The sequence below is a fragment of the Perognathus longimembris genome, chromosome 7 (genome assembly GCF_023159225.1).
Source record: "Perognathus longimembris pacificus isolate PPM17 chromosome 7, ASM2315922v1, whole genome shotgun sequence".
Taxonomy (NCBI): Eukaryota; Metazoa; Chordata; class Mammalia; order Rodentia; family Heteromyidae; genus Perognathus; species Perognathus longimembris.
In genome coordinates this window covers 44,966,836-44,993,936 of record NC_063167.1, presented here as the reverse complement: position 1 = coordinate 44,993,936, position 27,101 = coordinate 44,966,836, and the positions used below count along the sequence as shown (strand labels likewise).

At 38.5% G+C, this 27,101-nt stretch overlaps 1 protein-coding gene across 1 annotated transcript in view; it reads left to right on the top strand.

The window, feature by feature from the left end:
* The window catches only part of Jak1 (Janus kinase 1), a 117,025-nt gene that overhangs the window by 31,052 nt on the left and 58,872 nt on the right, over positions 1–27,101 (top strand). Inside the window, exons 2-3 of the mRNA XM_048351480.1 lie at positions 19,145–19,225; positions 22,283–22,481. Coding sequence (XP_048207437.1) covers positions 19,220–19,225; positions 22,283–22,481 — 205 coding nt within the window. The 5' untranslated portion in view covers positions 19,145–19,219. The remainder of the gene's footprint in view (positions 1–19,144; positions 19,226–22,282; positions 22,482–27,101) is intronic.

Here is a 27,101-nt window from a genome sequence, read left to right as displayed (position 1 = left end):
AATATTAGGTTAGTTGGTAAGTGTTTTTAGAAGAGGTTAGGATGTGGGCTTATATTCTTTCTTGCTCTGCTACTTCCCTAACAGTACAGGATTGGGAAAACCTATTTGTATTTAATCCAGAATGTAAAATGAGGGCAGGAATTCTTACTTTACAGGGTTAATGAGGCAATTGAGGTAATGCATACAGAGTGATTAGCATAGTTAGTGGCATAGTACGAAACATAAATGTTGGGTTTTTTTATTGTTGTGATGATCATTACTATAATTATCTTTTGATACAGACTAATTCAAGAGGTGTTAGAGAGATCTGCCCAACTGCTTTCTGATGGCAGTCTTCATGTCCTGAGCTGTCTGTTAGTGCTAGAAGCTACTGCATTGCAGAGGATGGAAAAAGAAAATCAATGTGATGAAATCATATGGGTCTAAGAGGAGAGTGAGTTGACTGTTACCTGGTATCTACCTTGTGAGTTTTGGGTTGTTCAATTTTGGAGTGGGATTAGAAGGGCTGGACCTCAGAATCACCTAGAAGATTAAAGTATTATTTTCTGGATTCCATCTTTGGAAACCCTAATTCAGTAGGACCAAGTTAAAGATTGGAATTCATATTTTTTTTTAAGTTCCTAGATGATTTTGATGTACAGTTGGGCTAGATACTCCCTAGATTGGATGATCACTTAATGCCATATTATTACATAAAATATACCCTGGTCACTCATTGCTTAATGTAAAGCAGTGACAGTATTATAGTTATTATTTTAGGAATCAGAAAATGGAGAAAGATTGTTGTAAATATATTAAAATGGAGAGCCTGAATGAACTGAATTAAATTTTATGACAGTTTTGAATTTAAGCCTGTTGTGCATGCATTCATGTTTTTCTTAGAGAACATTTGTCTATGTTTAGAGTATTGAAATGAAGGAACAAAAAGCAGTTTAGGAACATAAACTTAGGTATATTTTCATTTAAAACCTAAAGGAAGATTTTGAGGGGGGAGGGCAGTTGTAGAGTTGGAACTTAGGGACTGGGAGCTGTCCTTGAGCTTTTTTGCTCAAGGCTAGTACTCTACCTCTACCACTTTGATTCTCAGCTCCACTTCCAGTTTTTGAGTGGTTAATTGTAAGAGTCTCATGGGCATTTTTCTGCCAGGCAGCTTCAAACTGTGATCCTCAGGTCTCAGCCTACAGGTGTGAGCCACCAGTGCCCAGCTAAGGAAGATATTTTCTCTGATATTTGAAATTTTTATTGCTCTTATTGTAAAGGAGAGAAATTAGGTTCATATCATTGATATTTGGCTGATCCAGATCATTACTTAAATTGTTTAATAAAAGTGCAATTGGTTAAGAGTCAGTAGACCTGGCTGAATCTCTGCTCAGCTATTACCATAGTGCACTTGAGTTAGTTACTTAACTAATCTCTCTGGCATGGGTTTTCTTGCCCATAAAATTAGATGTTTTATTGGCCTCTATCTCAGATGATATTTTGGGGGCTGCAGTGAGGATATATATAGATAGGGGTATAGAAGATTGATGAGCTGTGAGTGACCACATGTCTCTGCCTGGGCTTTTCTTGGTGGCTGCAATGTTCTTCCCTCTAACTCTCAGGTATTCAAACTTAGATGATAAATTATATCACCACTTTGTAATGACAACACCACCCATTGTTTACACTTAATCTTTCACAGTTAAAAATTTTCTACCTCATTTCTATAGCCCTAAATCATTCACCAAATACTATAACATTTCTTAATACCTTCTAATAGTTTCTTAATATCTTCTAATAGTTTTCTAAATTTTATGTTATTCTCATCTCTCCAACTACATTGATAAATAGATGAGAATTGTTTTTTTTTAAAACTTCTAAATATTTTCCTTGATTCATTAGAGTTTGAGGTCTTAGACTCTTAACTGGCCACTGTGTTTGGTTTACAAAGAAGTAAATTCCAAGTGTGGGAGAGGATAGAGGAATGGTAAGGATAAATGACTTTGTGGAAGAAAACTGAAAGAAGAGAAATGTAGTCCTTTCTTACAGGCTGATGTCTGACTTGTTTTTTTAAAATCTTAATGCTCCATATTGACATTATTGCAACATAAATTTCCAAGTAATTAGGAGGAAATCTGGGAGCTTCTCTTAGAAGCTCTGGGAAAAGAAATTTCAGATGTCCCCATCCCCTACAAATTTGTTTCTGTATTTTCAGCAAGAAAACTTTCCATCCTTAGCTGGGTGCCTGTGGTTAACAACTTTAATCATACCTACTCAGGAGGCTGAGATAAAAGGATTGAGGTTTGAAGCCAGCCTGGGCAAATCAGTTGGTAAAACTCATTACCAGTCAATCAGTAAATAGCCAGAAGTTTCCATCCTTTCTCCTTTTCTGATGAGAACAATGCATTTTTATCATGTTTATTTCTGACCCCTAGGACCCATAAGTCCCCAGGCCATCCTTAATGTCTAGGTGAAAAGCTGTAGTCTGTAAATAACTTTACACCAGTCTTGACTTTTGGTCCATGTTGATTTTCCCTAGTCCTGTTTTTGTTTTTTTAGTATATTTGTTTGTATTAAAGGTATTTTTATAAACTGCCGTAGAATCTCCAATTTAATGAGATTAAATAAATGAATATAAAGATAGCAATATAGTTACAGTATTTTCATGGAATTATTTGAAGTTTAGAAGCAGTTTTTGAGACAAAATTTTTTGCCTCAGAATTAACTGGTGAAAGAACCCATTGAGAAAGTTGCTTTTCAATAGAAATAGGGCTACCTGTAATCCTATCTATTCAGGATGCTAAGATCTGAGGATCAGGTTCAAAGCCAGCCCAGGCAGGAATGTCTATGAGATTCATCTCCAATTAACCACCAGAAAACTGAAGTGGAACTGTGACTCAAAGTGATAGATTGCTAGCCTTGAGCTCAGGGACAGCACCCAGGCCCTGAGTTCAAGTCCCACAACTGACCAAAAAAAAAAAAATAAGGACTAAGTATTCCATATGTCCTTTTTTAAAGCTCTTTGGACAGAGGATTGACAACACTCTGTATTTTCAAGATATTAATGCAAGGATAAGGACTGGAATTTCAAATATTAGGTCTGGATTGGAATGTGCATCTACTCATGGACTCAATTCTGTAATAGGGATTCCACATGCAAAGGCAGGGAATGTACACATAGGACATCTTATATGTGCCCTTGCTGTACCCTAGCAACCTGCGGCTCAGAGAGAAGAGATTTGCTTTGGCTGGGCTTGTAATTTGTCCAGCACTTTTCTTAAATCCCACTTTGTTGCAGGTCTGAGAAAAGCTGCTAGGTTCGTTATGCGGAAGAGTTATTCTTTCTCTCAGAATCAAAACCAGAGCCTAGCCTTTTCACTTGCTAGTAGCTTTCTGTTTTTGTACTTTTTACTATTAAAGGTAAGAGCTTTTGCTGTTAAAATGTTATGTGACTTGGTTTTTTAAATTTATTTCATGATGAGCCTCCGTTTTCCTTCTCTTTTGGTGAAAGCTATGTGTATAAGATAATTATTATCACTTCACAGAGGTATAAAACATTCCAGAAAACATAGCTTGGAGGTAATACTTTAATTCAGTCCTTACCTGTAAATTGAGCTTGGCACTTCTTATAGTCAGTGCCTCATTATTAATGTTACTCTTGGCTATAACACTTCCTAGTTCTAATTTACTAATGAAATATTTAAAAAGTTGCATCTGCTTTCATATTAAAGATTTTGGCTTTCTTGTTTCTTTTTTTATTGTCAGGATGATGTACAGTGGGGTTACAGTTACATGCTTAAGGTAGTGAATACATACACATTTCTTCTCATACCTGTTATCCCCTTCCTCATTTTTCTCCCTCCTTCCATCCTCCCGGCCTCTCACCCCCCCCCCATTTCTTTCTTAATTATTGTTTCAAAAACCAAAATATAAAATAAAATAAACAAATATTATCCTTAATGTACATTGTCACTCTAGTCTACTATGCTTATGTCCTCTCTGAGTAGTAACTGTAAAACAATTCCTTCCAGATTGGGTGCTACATGTAATCTGTTCCTTCTTTTTCTATAATTTCCCCCCTTCCTGCTGCCCTTGAGTTGCTTAGTTTGTTCTCATCAGTGCCCATTGCAGTTGTTAGGCCATTTCTACTGTATTTTTCCCCCTATTTTCCATTTGTTCTGTGTCTTCCAGCTTTTTTCAGATGTGTACCTGTGTACATCTTGTGTAAGGAAAAGAGTATAGGGTCCTTTAGTTTTTCTAAGAGTGATTACGAAGAAGTCTTTTGCTTCTTTGGTGTTCTTTACAGCCTGGATATTAAATTATGTACATAGGAATTTATGTACATGTAATTTAGAGTTTGTATTTCACTTTTGGGTGCCTTTCTCCCAAGGCTGCCCTCCCCCTTGTTTTTTTTGGTCTCCCTATGAATTGGTACCTTGGGTCCTGCTTTCTTTGTCATGTCTCTTTCTTTTTTGTTTTTAACATCCACATGTCAGGGAGACCATGCACCTTTGTTGTCTATGTTCTCAACATTATTTAAGATATGTCCATTTTCCTGCGAATGCCATTATTTTTATCATTTCTATTCGCTGTGTTGAATTCCACTGTGTACAGCTACCACATTTTTGGATCCATTCATCTGTAGTGGGGCATCTGGGTTGTTTCCATATCTTGACTATTGTGAACTGTGCAGTGATAAACATGGATGTGCAGGTGTCCTTGTGATATCCTGGATCCTGTTGTTTAGGATAGATGCCTAGAAGTGGTGTGGCTGGATCATAGGGAATGTCTATGTTAAATTTTTTGAGGAACCTCCATACTGTTCTCCAGAGTGGTTGTACTAGTTTACAATCCCACCAGCAGTGCAGAAGGGTTCCTCTTTCTTCCCATCCCCTCCAGCATTTGTTGTTGCCTGAGTTCAGAGTATAGACCATTCTAACTGGGGTAAGTTTGTTTTTATTTGCATTTCCTTTACTTCCAGGGATGTTGAACATTTCCTCATATCTTTCTTTTCCATTTTTACCTCTTCTTCTATGAAGTCTCTCTTTAGCTCCCTTGCCCATTTAATAATTTTTTTTAACTAGGTTTGGAAGGGGTTAGTTTCTTGAGTTCTCTGTAGATGAAGGATATTAAGCCTTTGTCTGTTGCTTTGCTGGTGGAGATCTTTTCTCAAATGGTTGTCAGTCTTTCTAGTTTAGTGGCTGTGTCTTTAACTGTACAGAAACCTTTTATTTTGAAGTAGTCCCATTGTTAAGTCTTTTCCCCAATCTGTTTTTTTGCCCCTGGGATTCTATTCAGGAAGTTCCTGCGTATGCCTATAAGTTCTAGTGTCTCCTATTCTGTCCTTCAGTAGTTTCAGGGTTTCAGGTCTAATGTTGAGGTTCTTTCTTGTTTCTGCCTATCATTACAACATCTTTAAGGCCAGGCACATAATAATTTACTGAGGGAAATGCTATTGCACAAATTGTTGAAGAAACATTAGTTTCAGAGTAGTATGCTAATTCTAGTTAGACGCTACAAAAGAAACCATCTTGTTTATGACCTCAGGGAACCTGTAGTCCATCAAATTGGTGGCTTTCTCAAGAGCATAAGGTGTACCATGGAGGAAACTCATATTAGATTATGATTTTGAGCATATGTGGAACAGAGATAAACTACTGGACATGATTTTTGCTCCTGAGTTAGATGCGTAGATGAGAACTTAAGTGGGTTGTGTGAACCTAACTTTACATTTAGAGGTATCAGTTAGGGTTATGGTCACCACAGCAGTCATAAAGTATCCCCCCCCCCCCGCAAGCATTTCATGATACTATCAACACTAAGATATGAATTATTATTGTTCCCATTTTATAATAAAAGAACAAAAATTTAGAGGCTTAGTAACATTTCTTAAGTTGACATATGTCTTGAGTGAAAATCCAGAATTAGGAACTAGTTGTGTGTGGTCCTAAATATTGTTCACTAGGCCATAGACTTTCTTGCCTCTGTAAATGCTAGAGTCTTTCATCATCCTGTTCCTATCAGGAACTCATCTTGATCACATTCCAGGGGTATACACATTTGTGGACCCCATTATTTCTCTACTGTGCTTCTTATAGTGACACTCCACGATGGCTGCTCTTTTTTTCTTTCTTTTCTTTTCTTTTTTTTATTTTTATTTTTTGCCAGTCCTGGGCCTTGGACTCAGGGCCTGAGCACCATCCCTGGCTTCTTCCCGCTCAAGGCTAGCACTCTGCCACCTGAGCCACAGCGCCCCTTCTGGTCCTTTTCCATATATGTGGTGCTGGGGAATTGAACCAAGAGCTTCATGTGTAGGAGGCAAGCACTCTTGCCACTAGGCCATATTCCCAGCCCTCTTTTTTTTCTTTTAATGTGCCATTATTGGGGCTTGAACTCAGGGTATGCTTTAAAAATTTTTTTTTTGCTCAAGGTTAGCACTGTATCTCTTGAATCATAGCTCCACTCCCAGATTTTTTGGTTGTGAATTGCAGAGCCTCACAAACTTTTCTGCTCCAGCTTCTTTGAACCTAGTGAGATCCTCAGATCTCCTGAATAGCTGGTATTACAGGCATGAGCCAATCTGAGCCTGGTTGTTGTGTAGCCACTACTCTGGGACAAGTCCTTATGTCTTTGTTAGGACTAATTTGTCTGGATGTGATTAAAATTTCACAATTAAAATTAAAAAAAAAAAACAAGTGTGTATGTGGGAGGGGAGGCAGGAATGGTGGGCCCTGAACCCTGACACAAATTTCACAAGATCCTGTCTCAAAAAAAAAAAGTGTGTGTGGGAGGGGAGGCAGACATGGTGGGCTCTGAACCCCCTGATACCAGCAATACATAAATAATAAAAATAAGGAAAGCTTGCCAGATAGTTATACCTTCTGTTTGCTATCCATAAAATATGGCTGAATGTTTCGTGCTGTTTTGGTGATGCAGTGCTACTTTTTTATCCTGTTGATTTATCCCTTTTTTCTTTAATTATTTTTCTTTCCTTTGCCTCTTAACGACTTTTATTTGAATTCTAGTTAATACATATGTATCACCTTTCACAAATAACTTAATGTTTTTGAAATTCAGTTTGCTTATGAATAAAATAGGAATCACTTCAGCTATTGTAAAGATTGAAAAGCATATATTCAAAAGTGCTTTGTAAAGTGTAGAACGTGTGTGATTGTATTTACTGATTTTATATTTGTAAATGGACATGAACAGTTAAGCCGACTGTGCAATTTTGGTATTCATTTGGAGAAAGCTAAGGCAGAGGTACGTTCATTAATATTTATCTTGGTGGCATTGTGGAAGTCATGAGATTAGGCATCTAAAAACTTGGGCTTCTGCCATAGTTATGACAGCTGGAATTCATAGGACAAGTACAGCTTTGGCGGGGATCAGAAATGTTTCAGGAAATGCTTGGCTGACCACACATCATAGAGCTCAGTGAGCTGATTAAACATTCACAGTGTGAATGGAGATTGAAACTGGTGTAATAAAGGGGAACTTGTTCTATGTAAATTCTACTTACTGAATTTCTCCCATACCAGTTTTACCCTTTCAGTTCTGTGAAATAAAATTTTGTCAAAATCATTATTGTAAAGCCTAAGAAGGTCTGATAAGGTCTCTGAATCATCAAAAGTAGTTAAAGCTCCGATTAATAGGATTATTGTTCATTTTTCTGTATTTGGATCCCTGGAAATATGAACATTTTGTATCACAAAGGCTGTGTAGGCAACTCTGTTGAGTAATAGGTTATCCAGGCCTCTGATTTGTGTGTGTGTGTCTGTGTGTGTGTGTGTGTGTGTGTGTCTGTCTGTCTGTCTGTCTGTCTGTCTGTCTGTCCTGGGACTTGAACTCAGGGCCTGACTGCTGACCCTGAGCTTCTTTTTTACTCAAGGCTACCTTTTTACCGCTTGACCCACAGCTCACTTTCAGCTCTTTTGGTAATTAATTGGAGATAAGAGTCTCACAGATTTTCTTGCCCAGGCTAGCTTCAAACCACAATTCTCAGATCTCAGCCTCCTCTGAGAGCTAAAAATGTAGTAGATGTGAGCTACCAGTGCCTGGCTAACCTCTGAATTTTGACTCTGTGTTGCCTTTTTTCCAAGGATAAGAAGTTAAAAATAATTGAGTGTCTTTCAAGAGCAGCCCATGGACAACTCTTTCTGACTATACCAAGGAGGAGGATGAATCACCACGTGTGGGAGGTTGATTTCCCTCAGCCAGCATCTTCATCTAGGAGGACAGTAGCTCTGGGAAAGGTTTTTTTCCTGAGTCATATATATCATGATTTGCCAACACCCTCTAGATTTTCATTTTCTTCTTTCCCCCCCAAAAGAAACTTCTTCTTTGTGAGAGTGTATGTGTGTTTAGTAAGGTGGGATGAAGGCAATATTTCCTTCAAATGAATATTCATATATTTGAGGCTATTTGCCAAGTTAATTTTTGTTGTCCTGGAATATTTATTACTCTGCAGTTGGGGATGAGAAGTAGGAGGATTTTACTGTACAGTGCCCATATAGCCATCAAAATATATTTAGTGTTCTATGGGGTCTATTCACTTAAAATACTTGAAAGAAAGAATATCCTTTTCACATAGCTGACCTTTAAGAGTCCTGGGCCGATGCTTCCCCTATCATCTCCCATTGTCTGAGATCCATGCATAATACGGGGTCTTTCTTGTATCTGAGGAATTCATGTGAGTTTGAATGCTTCTCAGGAGATGTGTGCTCAAGGGAAAGTCTGAGCTTTGTGGTCAGTGTTGCCCCCTTGGAGTCTGGTTCCAACTTTGTCCCAACTCTGTCTGTTCTACATGCACCTTCTGTTCAGTGTCTAGTCAAGAGTTTTACATTCCCTCTTTCCTTTTATTGCTCTTAGTTCAGGTTTCCATTGGGAACATTCCTTGTAGTCAGCTCTTGTTTTCATGTATTTGTATCTTACCATCCATAAAGGCTAGTTCATATTTACTTCTTCCATAGTATTATATGTCTGCTGTAGGCAGAAAGTTACAAATTATTTGCTTGAATCCAACTATTTAATAGCAGACCCAAGATTCTTCTTGACCCAAATATTTGACAATGATTTTTTTCCTGTGAAGTTCTCTGGGTGTACTGGTCCCCTACTCACACCTTTTCCATATATATAATTTGTCTTGGTTGACAATGAGTCATGTGTTATTGCTTTGCCGTGTTCTGGAGGTGTTCATGCTTTGGTAATGTCTTTTAATGATATTTTTTGCTTCCTGCTAAACTGTGCATCATAGGCTTTACACAGTGAATTCTGTGTGTTTAAATTAATGGTATCCAGGACAAGTAAATTATTTCCCCTTTTTCTATTTAGTCCAATTAGTTGCATTTTATCGTAATGTTTGTGCTCACTAATTGCTAAGTAGCTTAGCATGTTAGTTAGCCTTCCTGTCTCTACATTTATTCTCTAGAAAAAGACAAAATCTGGGCATAGTAGTACATTCCTGTAACCTTCGCTACTTGGGAGCTAAAGATTGGGAAGACTGCTGTTAAGCCAACTTTTGGAAAAACTTAAGACCCTGCCTGAAAAATAAGAAAAACAAAAAGGGTGGTGAATGAAATGGTTGAGACTTTGAATCAAAGCAAGTGTATGGATTAGAGAAGGACTATTTGATTAAAAAAACTATGAATATAGACATACTGTAGACTTCCTCTGGATTTTAGTTCAAGGGCACAAACATGTTTCAGTGAGGCCTTACCATCTCCCCCTCATAAAAAAAATTCTACCACTGATTGAACACAGGATCTTGGGCATGCAGGGCAAGTGCTCTACCATTAAGATACATCCGCAGCAAGGTTTTGCCTTATTAACACAATACAAAGCAAGAATTTGTCTTGATAAAGGATAGGTGCCTCTGATCACTTTTATAATTGATAGATTAGTAGTTTTTAAATTTTATTTCTCTGCCAAATTAATGATTGCATCTACCAAATTTCCACAATTTGTATATAACCTTAATAGAATCTGCTGCTACTGATAGTTTTATACTGAACTCTTTTTTCCAGTTACAGTGGTGATTTCTGTGAAATACATAGAAAAATTTGCCTGTATTGGATTTTTAATGTCTTAGGTTCTGTGAAGGATGATTGAGAGATGTGATGATAAAAGCAGAAACAGGAACTATTACAATAAGTCATGTGAGAGAGTAGTACTTTTGGGCAGAATTTAAAAGATGTGTTTTCCTTATTTGTTTCAATGTTTTCTAGATCTCCATGGCAATTAGACGTGGGTCTAGGAGGTAACTGAATAAAGAACATTCTGAGAGAAGAGATTGTTTTATAAAATGAAGGCTGAGTGTGGCATTGGGTGGCTAATCTGAGTCTAGATGCTTGTGCTGAAACATCTTAAGCTATACACTATGGGACGAAAGGAATGATGAGTTGATACAAGAACTGCAGATGAAGTACATATCCTCGACACTGTGCTTTTGCTAAGGAAGATAGACACGTTGGATAAAATTAGCAATCTTTAAAAAAATTCAATTTTATTGTCAAGGTGATGTACAGAAGAGTTAAAGTTACATACATAAGGTAGTGAGTTCCTTTTTTTTTTTTTTTGCCAGTCCTGGGCCTTGAACTCAGGGCCTGAGCACTGTCCCTGGCTTCTTTTTGCTCAAGGCTAGAACTCTGCCACCTGAGCCACAGCGCCACTTCTGGCCTTTTCTATATATGTGGTGCTGAGGAATTGAACCCAGGGCTTCATGTATACTAGGCAAGCACTCTTGCCACTAGACCATATTCCCAGCCCCATGAGTACATTTCTTGTCATACTTGTTACCCCCCTCCCTCATTTTTCTCCAACCTTCCCTCCCGACCAGTCCTCTGACCCCCTCCATGTTGTACAGTTAATTTTTAACATATTGTCTTGTGAGTATCACTGTTGCATTGGGTCACCCTTTATCTTTTGTTTGACCATTTGGATGTTCTCTTTCCCTTCGCTAATTCAGTTAAATGTATATACAATACCCAATACCCAGGGTACTGAAATCAAATACAGTGACAGCAAGGGATAAATCATAGGAAAGAAGAACAAAAGAAAAAAGAAATAATTTCACATAGTACATTAAAAATAACAACATGAAAACTCAGTAGCTATGTACATATGGTCATATATGTCGAAGCTAAGCGAAATGAACTCCAAGATATGGAAACGAGGTTTTTCAAAAACAACAATTTTAAGGTCAGTTTTATTCCTAATGTTTTTGCTGAATTTTTTAAACCAGTGTTTTCTAAGTGTGGTTTCTTACTGATTACTTAGCTGTTTTATAGGTGTGTGTGTGTGTGTCTTTGTGTGTGTGCATGTGTGTGTGGGGGGGGTTAGTGCTTTAAAACATGTTAAGTAGAAGAAAACAGTATAGAATAGAAATTAGTGTGAATTGCACATAGTATCATACTTTCTAGGCAGGTGAACTACCACTTGAGACATTTTATGTATTATAAAATGTATTTCTTATTGGGAATTACAGCCAGCGAGGCATGGCTGTCAGCATAAGGTCTTGGGCTATCAAGTTGTGATATATAGCTCTTACTAGAATTTCAGCTGATGCTAGAGGAAATTGGGAATGGGGAGGAGGGTAGAAGATCCTCTTGGCTCTTGGAGCTCTGCCTTGTTGCTCCTGTCTTGGTGAGGGCTAAGTGTTCAGAACAGATCATCACACTGATATTTTTTGCAGAGCTTTTTCTACAGTTTAGGAGTGGGTTCTTGGGCTGGGACTAAAAAACGGTAATAGAGAGCACTTGCCAAGCCTGTGTGAGGCCCTGAGTTTGATCTATAGGCTACTCCTCCCACCCTTTACAAAAAAGGGGGGCTGGGAAATAGAGGAGAAAACGAAAAAGAGTGAATCCTTTGTTGGCACTGCTATTCAAAAGGTAACCATAAAAATGCTTTATAATTTCTTGGCTGAGGAGAGGTATAGGGTACAGTGTAGGAAAACATTTTTCTTGAAATTGTCTTATTTTTGCTTTCCCCACTCAACTCTACTTAGGTTTTGAGTGAGATGCTCAGGATTTTTTTGGAGTATATACTGCAATGGAATTTACCATTTGGGGGATTGTGTAGTACTTGAACTCCCTTCATTTCTGGAATGATCTTCCATTGTGGTACAGAAGCTGAAGGATGTGTGGACAAATGACTGAGGGCATACTAGGCTCAAGCCCTGGTAACTCTTCTTTCCCAGGGCTTGAATTTTGAGGGAATGGTGCAGATAGAGGGGGTGGCTTGAGATCACTGCTGAAAGCAACTGATTTGGGAGTGATTGCTGGTGACTTGTGCTGTTGCTGCCAGTGGTGTCCATTTCAGACTTGTCCTTTAAACTTCATTTGTCCCTTAAACTCACTTTTCCCCTAAGGTAAGTAGAACTAGTTTCTGTTATTTATACCCAAGGACACTGAGTGGTTAAAGGTTGAAAGTTATGGAAACCATTTTAGATGGACTTCTTCCCCAAAAGATTTGTACAAATAGAAGGAAAAGTAAATGAACATGTTGCCACACAAATAAGTTAGCAAGGGGTAGGAGACACAGGGTTGTTTCTTGTGTATTCTTTTAAATTGTGGTTACCTTCAAGCTTTACCAGATAAATACCAAATATCTATAAGTCTTTGCTTCATGACATTGTGGAAATGAAAAACTATGTTATAATGTACCATAGTATGGTTTTAAACATTTGTTAGTCAAGATTGTTTTGTTTGTTTTTCCTTTTTTTTTTTTTTTTAAGTCTAAAGTTGTTTTCAAGTCTTTTTTTTTTTTGCCAGTCCTGGGGCTTGGACTCAGGGCCTGAGCACTGTCCGTGGTTTCTTTTTACTCAAGGCTAGCTAGCACTCTGCCACTTGGGCCACAGCGCCACTTCTGGCCTTTTCTGTATATGTGGTGCTGAGGAATAGAACCCAGGACTTCATGTATACGAGGCAACACTCTTGCCACTAGGCCATATTTCCAGCCCTGTTTTCAAGTCTTAATGTGCTTACAGAAAACTAATTTCCTAATGGGTGTATGTAAGAGATAACTCTTGAATCAGCACAACAATCCTGTGAAGTGTAGGTAGTTTTATAGTTGCCATTTTACACTGAAACACTAAGAGGCTAAGAAACTTACCTTTGGTCACACAATAAGTAACAGATCTAAGATTTGAACCCAGGTTAAGGTGACTGGAGGCCCAAGATTCAAACTGCTTACATTCTGTAAGGATCCTTAAACATTATTTAATACAAGTTCGTTGAGGAAGATTTGAGTTTAGAGAGCTTAAGAGGCTTGATCAGGTTTGGGTGAGTCCTGGCAGAACTGGACCAGAAGTGGTCTTCTTTCTGATAGGTAACTTACCTACTGCCTGCAGGGAGAAGCTGGAGTTCAGACTGTCTTCATTTATACCCTTCGCCACTTTTCCTTCCTGTCTGCCTTTTTCCTGTACAGTCCTCCTTCCTGGTCTGCATGGTCTTTCCTGGACATCTTGCAGTATTCCTCCCTTCCAGTGCTTTCCTGGAAGAGCTGTATCCTACCTATCTGTCACCTGAAGGCTTCTTTTCTCCAAACCCAAGCAGGGTCACTCTCCCATATGATTCACAGCCCAAAGCATTACCTTCTGCTTTCTTGACTGCAAGTCTTCCTGTGTCTCTGTGGCTCTTTTGTGTCTTCCGACTCGAAGTACCTGTATGTTAGTCTTGTCAGCTGAAGCTAGAGTGCAAGGTTTTTCTGGGTTCACATCTATCCTGTTACATCTTTGGATTCCCTGAAGCTATGTGCCTTCCTCAGGATAGTGTGGCGAATGGAAAGGACAGTGAGGCTGGAGTACAAGAAGTATATTTGAGACTTAATCCTCACTTCTTACTGGCCAGTTGACTATGGGAACATCTGAAACTAAGTCTTCTCATCTGTGAAAGAGAGTGAAGTTATAGATGTGAACACTTTAAGTGATAAAGTACTATATAAATGATAGGCCCAAATGCTTTGTAATTACTTTAGGATGAATGATTACAAAGTACACTCCCCCCACCCTTCCACCTCCAAGTCAAATTTTTATTATATATCCCTAGCTAGCTTTGAACTTGTGATACTCCTGCCTGAGCCTCCTGAGTACTAGGTTTATGGGTAGGTGCCACTATGCCCCACCCCGTGGCACCTTTTTGGATGTGTACTTCTGCATCGTGTTTTTTTTGTCTTTAAGAACGTGTATGGCCTTACTAAGCATGTACCATCTTCTTCAATTACACTTTAGATGTATTACTAGTTATTAGTTAAAAAGAAGAAAAAGAAAAATAGAGCGCTAGCAGCAGTCCAGTATCTTGGTACAAAATTGTTTTCAGGTGGACACTTATTGACTTTAATTAAGCAAAGTACTGTATTCTCTTACCTTCTCTCAGCTAAAGCAGGCTCATTAGCAATACAGAGAGCTCGAACCATCGACTTGGCATTGATTGTTTGATCATCCCTAGAAGTTTATTGTAAGTGAAACAGCATTTACGATTCTGGGGTATTCCTGGAACTGCTACTATAGTTAGAAGTGAATTATTCTATGTGGCAGGAGTGGCATATAGAAAAGCCATAATTCTGACTTACTGACATAAAAAAAAGATTTTAAATTTATATTATGTCATCTTTTTGGCTAGAATCCATCTGCTTTACAGTATCTTGCAATGCTTTCATCAGCCATTATCATCAGTAAAGCAGTGGGGTCTGGTAACGGGAGGCACAAGTCATTTCTGTGGCTTTATGAGTGTGAAGTGACTGGTGGCACAGCTAGAAGAGAAAGAAGCAGCGGCTTTCCTGGCCCTCATGAGATGGGCTTATGCTAGAGTCTCCAGAGTTCTCCCACCGTGAAGCGGCAGTGCCTTAGTTGTGGGCTAGAACACAGATAAGGTAGGGTGCTGGAATGATTTTTTTTTAAATGACAGTTCTTTTTCTCTAGAAGCAAAGGTGCTGGAATGAGCTCAGTCTGCTAGATAGATGTAAGACTATGAAAAGCACTAAAAATCCAGAGAAGACAATGCTGCTGACCACTTTGGAGTATTTATGTTGGTCCCTACCATGGGAATCAGGAGTCACACACTTGCACTGATTAGCCTCTAAGCTCTCAATGTTTTTAATGAGAGTTAAAACGTGCATGAGATGTGAAGGTGGTTAGTGCCTAGTTAGATTCTTGTTGTTAGAACTGTAGTCCATCAAGTGGCTACTTTCAGGACATTTTCATTATATATCTCTTTTCAGTTTTTCTAAGTTCAGTTCATCAGCATTTTACTTGTATTTTCTGTTTTGGAAACCAGAGGCTCTGATTCCCCGAAGTCTGACATAAGATAATTACCTATATGTGAAAGTATATCTTTAATGAAAATAACCAGATGCTCATAACATTTGACTTTGGATCTTTTGTTGGTTTTAAGTTAATCAGTTTTTACCACATAAATGTGATAGTGTGGTCTTTGGGCCAAAAGCAGCCACATTGTAATGATAGTATTTGGTAGGGTTGGGAGAGATTGGGGAGAATGATTTTCAAAGGAGTGACATTGATAAAGATTTATTTGCACTCGTAAATTCATATGTTGGACCCTATCTGTACAACTACTTAAGGAAAATAAAATAATTTAAAAACTCAAATGGTTTCCTTTTCTATTTCTTTTGTTCACTGTCTGAATTTTAATTTTCAGTTCTTCCCTTGCACAAATACTAGTATTTCAAATGATGCCCTTGGGAAATCTTTTATCCAAGATTTCTGGAATTTTGCTCATTGAAAATAACGTTACATCCCGTACATTGCAATTAGGCAGTGTTTGGACTCACAGAGCCGTTTTGTTTCTTTTACTTTTCTGTCATTCAGAAACTATCAGAGCTCTTTGCTACCTACATGAGAATGTGAGAAACTAAAGAAATTTACAAATTTTATCTGAATTTTTTCTCATACAACGCAGCATCTATAAAATTGAGCCACAGATGTAATCCTTTTAAATCATTGGAGAATTCACTGCTTTTATCAAAAAGCTTTTAATTGCTCAGCTTTTATCATCCTCATTTTCTAAGTTACTTTGTATTCATTTGAGTGGGAGTCAGGCCCCTGTGAATCATGTTCTTTTTAAAAGATACTTATAATTTCTATTGGACTTCATTTTTAACATTGAAGATTTTTCTTTTGTATCTTATAGTAAGAAACTTGGATTGGTTTCCTGGAATTAGCCAAAGTGTTTATTAAATGATCTTGCTCTTTTCTACTTGTTTTAAAAGTTAGCTACATAATGTTGCTTAGTTTATTTTGAAGTGTTATTTGGATGAAGCTCATACACTAAAAACATCATTAATGAGAGAGTTGTCATTCACAGTTCTACATATAAAGGGCTTATTAGAACAGAGCCCAGCATGCTTTTTAAGTGCTGTGTGGTTGTTTAAAAAATTATTAGAATGTCAATTCCCTGAGAACAGGGGTTTTATTTTATAAATCAGCATACAAAAATATTATAGTTAAATGTAGATTGTCTAAGAATCTGATTGCTAATCTTGTTTTGTCAATTTAAGATGAAGAATAATGAATATGTACCATATTATTGTCCTGTTCAGCCATATTGGAAGTTTAACATGATTTCAATACAGAGTGTTGCTTGCAGTAAAGAAAGAATGCTTTAGCCTTTCCTACACTGTTTGAATTCTCCCATGAATCTACTTTAGCTAATACATTTATGTACACTTGCATGCCACCCTACATATTTAGTTTTATATTTATAAACTAATTGTAGCTTCCACATGTGAGGAAAAAAACATGCAGCCTTTGTATATCTGAGCCTGACTTCACTTGTAATTTTTTCCAGGTCCCTTTCATTTCTTTGCAGATGGGTACATGAAAGAGGGTGTGGTCAGGGGTAGGAGGGAAGACATGAGTAGAAGGGTTGAGGAGAATGTAGTCAGTGAGTCAATGCAGAGGTTAGAGGTGTGGCTCAAGTCAGCCAGTGAGTGAAAAGTATCAGATACCAAGTTTGAGGCCAGGTCTCAGAAAAAAATATTCAGTGCATACCTTACAAAATTAGGAAAAGTAAGGGAAACTCCTTTGGGGAGGTAGGGCTGGGTCAGAATGTTGAAAGGGGTGGCATTGATCAACATGCATTGTATCCACAAACTGCTTTGTTTAATGACAGCTCCTTTGTATAACTATTTAAAGTAGTTATATATACACATATATGCGTGTGTGTGTGTGTGTGTGTGTGTGTATGTGTGTATATGTGTGTGTGAAAGAATGATGGGAAAACCAGTCTCCTTGCTTACAGGTTGTTATGGAATTCTAGTTGGAGAAGAACCATAATGATTTTAGACTGACCTTTCAATCTTACAAATTGTTCACAGAAAGTCAGTGATTCCTAAGTTTAAATAACACAGACTAATGGTACATATTCTAAAGATATGTAAGTTCTAAAAAGTTTTATGCAGTAGTCTTTCTGAAAGAAAAACAGGCTTGGGTGGGACACTTGATTCCTTCCTGCCCTACAGGTTCTCAGTCTATGTCCCTTTCCTGGTCAGGCTCAAGCTTCTTTGTACTCCATCACAGGGAGTTCTTTGGCCATCTTTTGTTCTTCCATGGCAGCAACAGATAATGGTGCACCCTGGCAAAACCTGAGGTTGAACAACATACTCTTAGCAAACTGTCCATGAGTTGCTAGTGCTGGTCTGTGTACAGATGTCAATATGAATGTTGTAGAAGGTTTCCCCAGTCTAGTACCTTCCCTCTTCGGGGCCTTTATACCTGCTGATCCTTCGGTCTGAACTATTTTCTTTTTGACTTGGTGCTCCACTGCTGAAACAACCATCGTATCTTAACTCTATGTTACTGCCCTCTTGGGCCCCAGATTAGCTCACACTTCCCCTGTTGTATGATCTCTGGGTTTTTTTTTCATGGTATCTTTAGTTGTTTTTAATGACATTTGTTTCAGCTTCTCTGCTTCTGTTGTTCCTGTAGACTGAAAGCTCTATATGGGCAGGGACCATATTACTATTTTTCTTTGCGGTATCCCCGTCATCTAGCTTAGTTTTTGACATAGAGAATTGCACAAAACTACTTGTTGAATGGAAGAATCTAAATATGGTATTTTAAGTTCTACTTCGGAGTCACGGCAAGGCATTAACATTCAGACCTCATGCTTGTTAGCCAGGTGTCCTACCATTTGAGCTGTATTCCCATCCTTTTTTGCTTTAGCTATTTTTCAGGTATATAAATGCATTTGTCCTGGCCTGGTGTTGGACTGTGATTCTTTACCAAACATCCTTCCACACAGCTGGGTTGACAAGCATGCACCACTATGCTCTACTTACTGGTTAAGATGGGGTTTCACTAACTTTTTTGCCTAGGCTAGTCTGGATCATGATCTTTCCAATCCCCACCTCTTGAGCAGCTGGGATATGGGTGTGAACCATAGTGACTAGTCATGTTAAGCTGATTTTTAGATGCTTTCTTGGTATAGGAAACGGTGCCTATTCACATAGTTCAAATAATTGTTTGTTTTAATTTTAAATAGACGAAGGTATAGTGGTTCATTCTTTGAATCTTGTAAAAATTGTTCACATCTTGCTTGTGTTTCCTGCCTGGTCTCCTGTGTTTACTTTTACTAAAGTCTGATCCACTGCAGAAAACTTTCCCCACTTAGCTTTAGCCAGCATGTCAGAGTTTGTCAGAGGTATGCAAGATGATTTTGCAACACACTCACTCTGTTGAAGTTAGGTTTGTTTTTGTTGGTGCATTTCTCCCTTGACTATAAATCCTGTGGGAATGCTGCTCCAAGCCTCCCAGATAGCCATTCCTCATGTCTTTCCTGCTTCCCATCCACTGCTGCCACACAGTGCCCAGGACTGTGCTTTTCCCAATCCCAAGTCTGATAAAATAAATGAATGATAGGATGGAAAACTGAGATAATAATCTTTGTTATCTTGGAACCAATTTTGAATCACTGAATTTGGAAGCTCTTTCTTTGTGAAACTAATTTATTTCTAAAAATTTGCATTTTTGGGTGTCCTATACTGTCACCCTCTATTCTTCACAGTATCCCTGTGACAGAAAGTCACAGTCCTGGCTTCTTTTCTTAGAATACTTAAAGTAGTATCTTTGTTGTTTATACCCCGTTACTCTTAATGTCCTTATCAATCTTTCTCTTTCCTTCCAATCTGACTTATTTATTTTTATCTTTAGCTCAGCTCTCAATGGACTGAAAAATTGAGAAGAAAACCCAGTCTGCTTTTTGTGGGACATTGGACAGCCGAATAAATGCAGGTAAGTAGATTTTCTTTTCCTTTCTTCCCTCACCTTCCTTCCATTCCCCTTTTTCCCTCCCCTCCCCTCCCCTCTTTCTTTCCCCTTCCCTCTCTTCCCCTTACCCTTTTTCCCTCTTCCCTCTTGTCTCCCCCACCCCTTTCTTTTGGTGACAGGATCTTGTTATTATGTAGACTAGGCTAGACTTGAACTGGCAGTCTTCCTGCCTCCTCTTGAGTATCAGGATTACAGACCTGTGTCACCATGCCTGGCTAAGATTCTTTAAAAAAAAAAAAATTTAAGGAAAATACCTATCTTTTAAAGAGAATAAAGAAACTTGTATTATATTCTTTAATTTTAGAAAAGTAATATCTTATTCATTCTCAATGTTAAGCTAAAAAACTTTCAAGTATAAAAGCACTAAAAAGAAGGAATAAAAAAGTTAGTTACCTTATAATTTCTCTTAAGTACTATCATTAACAACTTATTGTATGTTCATCTAGATTTTAATATGTGTAGGCACAGTTCAGAGGACTGTAACATACCTATATTAGGCCTTTACACTTTGTAGGGTGCCAGGTACATTGTTTAGTATTGATGCATATAACTATATATCTTTGATGTTTCTTGTTTAGTAGAGCTCTCCTGGTGGATATGTTTTTCTAATGGTCCTACACTTTATTCATGTATAATTATGCATAATTACCTGATAATTTTCTTTAAGTTAAGGGGTATGATTCTTTCCGTTTTTCCTCTGTCATGTATATAAAAAAAACTCTAAGACAGAAGATTTTCATAAAACATTATAAAGCAAGCTTTTAACAATTCTGTTTTCCACCTAATTTGTGTGTGTGCGCGCACACACGCACGTGCACGCGCATGCGAATGCCTGTCCTGGGGCCTGGGCCTGAGGACCTGGGCCCTGTCTTTGAGTTTTGTGCTCAGGCTAGTGCTCTCCCATGTGAGCCACTGCTATATATACTTCTGATTTTTTAGTGATTAATTGGAGGTCAGAGTCTCAAGGAACTTCCTATCAAGGCTGGCTTGAACGGCAGATCCTCAGATTTCAGCCTCCTGAGTAGCTAGGACTTAACTCACCAGTGTTTGGCTTCCTTTCAGTTTTTTAATGTGGAATGAAATTAGGGTCTGAGTGTTGGGATTTAAAATGGTCTTGCCTGCTGATTGAAACTGCAAGGAATAATAATCTTGTAGCGTTCAGCCTGATTTCCAGAGGATCCTAGTTTTTAGGTTTCTTTTGGAGACTAAGCAATTAAAATGTAATGCCTTTTTATTTTGAATATCTGTTTAATTCCCCTCTTGAAGGCATCCCTTCTCCCCTTACCAGGGCAGCTAATAAACAAAAATGGATTTGATGAAAAGAACTATGACTACTGTCTGCCCCATAGATTTTTCTTGTTATGGGTCTTCCTTGGATTTTTAATTATACAAGCACCACTATGTAAGCCTCTGTGCTTCAAACTAGGAACATGAACATGAGTCACAGTTCTTGTTCCCAGAGACCTCACAAAAGGTGAATAAGCTGGCATCTTTCATTGTGGCTAATGTAGTGTATTGAGTTTAGGGGCAGAGGGGAGGGAGCATCCACTTTAGAGATGGAACTGAGGTTCAGTGAAGACTTCCTAAAGAAGGTACTATGTGGCCTGAGTTCTAAAGAACATTGAAGTTTACCATGAAAGAAGTACAGGGAAGGAAGGCATCTCTGTAGAGGAGACAGCATGAGAAGAGATAGAGGTGAGAAACAACACTGGGAAGAAGGGGGCCAAGACTGCTGGTATCCTGTGGTTTCAAGCCTGAAGTAAGAAGTGGAGAATGACCGGACATGAAACAGTGAGTCAGACTGGCCTGGAGAGGAAGGGCCTTGGTTTAAGAGTTTGAGAACTTGTTTGTAGATTAATGGGAAACTGGAGGATCTGATAATTTTCAAAGATATTTACTTTAGGGCTAGCTGAAGGCTTGTATGGCAGGTAGGAAGAAAATAGAAGTCTGGGAGCCAGAAATTAGTTTTTAGGCCATTGGTACTGAGAAAAGGGAAGGAAAAAATATGTAGGACTTTCACTTGCTCTTCTTTGGCCTAGCCTATGGCTCAGCTACTAAGCTGAGGCTGCTTTTTTGTCCCTAGTTCTCACTTTTGAGGGCTTTGGGAGTGACTAACTTACCATACCTCATCCTTGGGTCCTTCCTTTCCACCTCAAGGCTTCCCATTCTTCCATTGGCTAGAGGTCCTTGCCTACAAGGTGATAGGGACCTGGCTCCATTCTTACCTTTCATGGCCCTTCTGTATGAACATGTCTAGGTAGTCATTTTGTGTCCTCTGTCTCAGATGGAGGCATGATGATGTGATTTATGCCCTCACCCAGCTTGCTGTTTACTAAGAAGTAAACACATAAGAACTAGTGGCTCACACCCATAATTCTAGCTACTCAGGTGGCTAAGATCTGAAGATGAAGCCAGCCTGGGCAGAAAGTCTTACCTTTAGTAAACTACTTAGAAAAAGCCAGAAGTGGTACTGTGGCTGAACTGGTAGAGCACCAGACTTGAGCACAAAGAGGCTTAGGGACAGACAGAGCCCAGGCCCAGAGTTCAAGCCCCAGGACAGGTGCGCGTGTGAGCGCGCGCGCGCGCACACACACACACACACACACACACACACAAACAAACTGAGAAAGAATCTCATGATCTCTTATAATCCTAGTAAAGGTAGAAACAATAATAATTATGAGTCAGTCCCTTTATGTCTTTTGTTCCAGAGTAGACCACATTTTTCAAGTGCAGTTTGTGTGCTAGTAGAGAAAACAAATTCCCCTGGGTCATGTTTTAAGCTTATTTTGATTGTTAAGAAAATGGTTTGACTGTAGTTATTAATTAACACACTAATTATGTTAATAATTTAATTAGTTAATTATTTCCATATTTTAATGTCTGTGGTTTTTCATAAGAGAAAGAGCAGTGGTACTTACCCAGCATCAAGTATTTCTGCTCTTACCTTCACAGGACTCTTACCACTTGAACTTTTAGCACCTGGAATGACCACATTATCTTGTCTTTTCCCCCACATAGTATCTAAACATAAAAGAGGACTGCAATGCCATGGCTTTCTGTGCTAAAATGAGGAGCTCCAAGAAGTCTGAGGTGAATCAGGTGGTCCCTGAGCCAGGGGTAGAAGTGACCTTCTATCTGTTGGACAGAGAGCCCCTCCGACTGGGCAGTGGACAGTACACAGCAGAGGAACTGTGCATCCGGGCCGCGCAGGAATGCAGTGAGTATTGATGATAGGGCTTGGGAGGCTGTGTGCCACTGCCCCAAAAGCAGATCTGAAGTCTCTTTCCCTCTTAGTTTTGCTGAGAAGCAAAGTATGGAACCCTCCCAGGAGGCAGGGTTCTGCCTTGTCTCTGCCATTGCCACTTATTTCCAATTAATTGATCTTTAGCCAATAATTTTAATTCTGCGGTTTTACTTGTCACTGTAAAGTAACTTACGCTGTCTGTATCACTAGTGAGCTATTGAATTCCAAGGGATGATGGTTGCTTCTGTGTGGGCTTAGCCTTTTCTTCTTTTGAGATAGGGTTTTACTGTGTAGCCCAAGCTGATTTCAGATTCACAGTCCTTTGTCTCAGTCTCAAGTGCAGAATTACAAGCTTGTACCACCACATGAGATTGAGACTCAGTTCTTATTTATCTCACATCTATATGGCTGGGATAACATTAATTGTTGATGAGATTGTATCTAAAGCACCTAAAACAAAGCACAAGCTCAGTGAGCAGCATCTCTCAGTATATTAGGAATTATTCAGAACTCCTACAGTCTGGCCACTTTTTTTGCTACCATGGCTTGCTCTTCCTCATTGTGGTGCTGGGTTGAAGTAAGAAGTTAAGTGCTGCTTTGTGGCTTGGTCAAGTTGTCAGGTGGTGAAAAGGGACAGTGAAGCTGTTAATAACGGTCTGTTTTTTTTTTTTTTTTAAAGTGAGGCTTGTCTTACTTAAAGTTAGCCTCTCACCTCTGAAGGTGAGAAACCAAAGCACCTAACACAGAAAACCTCCTTTTACTACCTTTTCAACTTGACTTGAATAGCTTTTACTTACCTGATTTTAAATGACAAGTGAAATTAAGGCATAGAAACTTAGTTTCAGGTTTAATCAGGTAGTTCATGCCTATAATCTTATTAGCTACATGAGGCTGAAATCTGAGAATTTCATTTTGAAGTCATCCCAGGCATACAAATCCATGAGACTCTTTATCTCCAGTTAACCACCAAAAATTTGGAAGTAGAGGTATAGCTCAGGTAATAGAAAAAGCTGAATGAGAGTGCAAGGCCTGGAGTTCAAGCCCATACTGGCACATATCCATACACAAAATAGCATTATAGGGATAGCATAGTTATTTCAAGAAATACCTACCTTGTTAGTAATGTACCTTGTCCAGAAACCCCATTCTTCTCTGATATATCCTTCAGCTTAAAAAGCTTTATGTATCAGCACCAGAAAGGGAGAGAGCTGTGCTACAAGAAAAGGTAAAATAAACTTGCTGATTAAACATGAAATAGGATAAAATGGGCTAAATTATATAGGGTAGTGGAAAACTAAGCCATAATTTTAAATTATTTTGAGTAAGCAGCAAATGCATATATGGGAAATAGCATTATATAGCAGCTTTAAATGTATTTGTAATTAATGAGTGTTTTGAGACTTTTTTGGTGCCAGTTCTGTTCTTGGTGTTTTTGCTCAGCTCTCTTGCTCATAGTCGGTATTCTACCTCTTGAGCCATGTCTCTAGTCTAGGTTTTTGCTGGTTAATTGGAGTTGGACTTTTCTGACTGCATGGGCTTGGAATCTTTATTCTCTGTCTCATATTCCTGAGTAGTTAGAATTACAGAGCTACTGACACCAAGCTTCCTTTAAGGCTTTTTGTTTCCTTGTTTATTTTCTATCCTTTCCCTTGAAATTTGGTTAGTAATGCTTATTCTCTTAGTCATACTTGTTGCCATTGGCACTACAGGTATAAACCTCATTAGTCTGTTAGCAAGAATCTCTTCTGCAGAACTGCAGACCAGCAGGGGAAGATGATAGGAGGGAAGCTGTGGGTCTGAGTTGGTCATTGTAATCTATCCCATGTAACTCTGGGCCCCAATCAGTCAATTAGGGTGTCAGTTCCTAAGCCCAGTCTGTATAGAATGGATAGTGTTTCTGTTGGAATATTGCAAAAGTTTAATCTTTTTTTTTCCCTGGTACTGGGGCTTTTGAACTCAGAATCTTTGGCTTGCTAGGCAGGTGTTCTAACACTTGAACCTTGTTCACCCTATTGGCTTTAGATATATTTTGAATAGGATCTCATATATATGAGTAGACTGATTGGACCATGATCCTATTTATGTCTCTTACCTTGTTGGGATGATGAGCAAACACTACCAAATCATCTTTTATTTGTTGAGGCATGGTCTAGTGAACCTTTTGTTCAGTGTTGACCTCCAACTAAAATCCCCTTGATCTCTTCCTTTTGAGTAGTTGGGATTACAGGTGTGAGTAACTGTACAGGTAACAGTTTGTTATAAATGAAGTAAGTCTATCCCAGCGAGACAAAAGGATCCATGTTTCCTCTTTTATGTGGAAGATTTAGCTTACAGACTCATAAATATGTTTGGTGGTATACAAGTGAATATAAATGTATTAACTGACATATGGTAGGTGCAAGGCAGACCTCAACTAGTGTAATTTCTTTTGAAAGCCAAAATTAAAGTCCAGAGAAATAAAACACCAGGAAACAGATACTCAAAAGGGGTTGGGTCGGGTCAAGCGGGAAGGAGTAGACAAATGAAGAGGAAAAGTGGGGAAAATGAAGACTAGAATCTAGTGTATGTGTGTATGTGTGTACGTGTGTGTGTGCGTGTGTGTGTGTGTGTGATCTACAAAATTAAGAAGAGTGAGGGAAGGGGTAGGTAGGAAAGGAATGGGTGAGAATGTTGAGAGGGGTGACATTTACCAAGAAGCATTGTATCCACGAACTGCTTTGTTAATGGTAACTTCTTTGTACAACTATTTAAAGATAATAAAAATACATAAACACAAAACATTTTTGTAGCTATCACTGTTAGAACAGTAAATGATATTTTGAGGGCAGCTTTTTAAAAAATCTATTATCGGGCTGGGGATATGGCCTAGTGGCAAGAGTGCCTGCCTCATATACATGAGGCCCTGGGTTCGATTCCCCAGCACCACATATACAGAAAATGGCCAGAAGTGGTGCTGTGGCTCAAGTGGCAGAGTGCTAGCCTTGAGTAAAAAGAAGCCAGGGACAGTGCTCAGGCCCTGAGTCCAAGCCCCAGGACTGGCAAAAAAAAAAAAAAAATAAATAAATAAATAAAATAAAAAATCTATTATCTCCCTAACTGTGGTAAAGTTCTATTCATTTTTTAATTGCTTCATCCCCTCAGTATCTCTGTCTTGATTCCAGTCTTAATTCTGCATATAACTAAATAATCCTGATCAGACTAGATCTCGGAGGCCACAGGTTTCTTCATTTGTAAAATGGCAAAAGTAATGCTTCATTATCATGAGAAGTAGAGGAGAGCAAACGTAATAATGTTAGCCTTCTGCCTGACATGTAGCCCTCATTAAATGTTAGTATTGTTATTGGTCTTCAGTACTTTTGAATGAAAAGGGGTCTTTGATCTTCTCCTTAATAGATAGTACAGATAAGTAAGGTGTTAGAATTACTACACTGTCATGATTACATATAAATTATGCTTCAAATGTCTGTATACATTCAAATATGGATACACACACACACATTTCCAGACCAGCCCACAGAAACAAATTTATGAATGAAAATCTTTAGCACAGCTGAAACAGTCCCAGTAATACTGGAGCTAGGAGCCATTGGCCATTATTCTCAAGTGAAAATGCTGCTGAAATGCCTCTTCCATTCATAAGAAGGAGATTATCTTCTGAAGTGATAAAATTGTCAATACTAAGGTTTGAACTTTAAGTCTTGTGCTCATTTGACTTGCTTGCCTGGCATTCTACCACTTGAACCATGCCTCTAGCCTGGCTTTTATGTTTCTTACTAGGTAAGAATTGAGGTATCAGGAAAATACTCAGGGGAATCAAACCATCCTTAACTAGTTCTTCCTCTTTTTACTTTTTGGCATGTTTTAAATTTTTATTTTATTTTGTTATTTTTATTAAATTTTATTGACAAAGTGATGTACAGAGGGGGTATAGTTACATAATAAGGTAGTGAGTACATTTCTTGTCATATTTGTTACACCCTCCCTCATTTTTCTTTCCCTTCCCTAGTTCAGGTAAGCATATATACAATATCCAGTGTACCAAAATCATATACAGTAACCACATGGGGTATGCCAAAGGAAGTTCATCTAGTACATTAAACATAATGACAACCATAAAATCCTCCTGTTTCCTTCTCTTGGAGTTCATTTTGCTTAGCCTCATCTTAAATAATCATATGTACATAGCTGTTGAGCTATTGTGATCCTCTGATAGGTCTGTCCTAGACCTTTTTATGTTTGTTTAGTAATGTTTGTTTGCTTTTTGGTTTTTTTTTATTGCATTAGAAAGAGTCCCTGTCAGGCTGTTTGGGACCAGGCAAGGGACCTGCCAATGTCATTCTCATTTCAGGTATCTGACTTGAGAATAAGCATCCATTATCTCATTTTCCCCCATGATTTTTGTCATTTAAGTTTCCTGTTTGAGGTCTGATTGGTCCTGAAACCACCAGTAATGCTTGTAGGCACTATGTATCTTTATATACCTGTTGGAATTACAAGTCTTTCTTTCATCCTGGGCTCTGAAGTGAATAGCTTCATAATCTCCTTATTTTTTTTTTCTGTCCTGCTTGTTATTAAAGCATGTGTTGGGGAGAT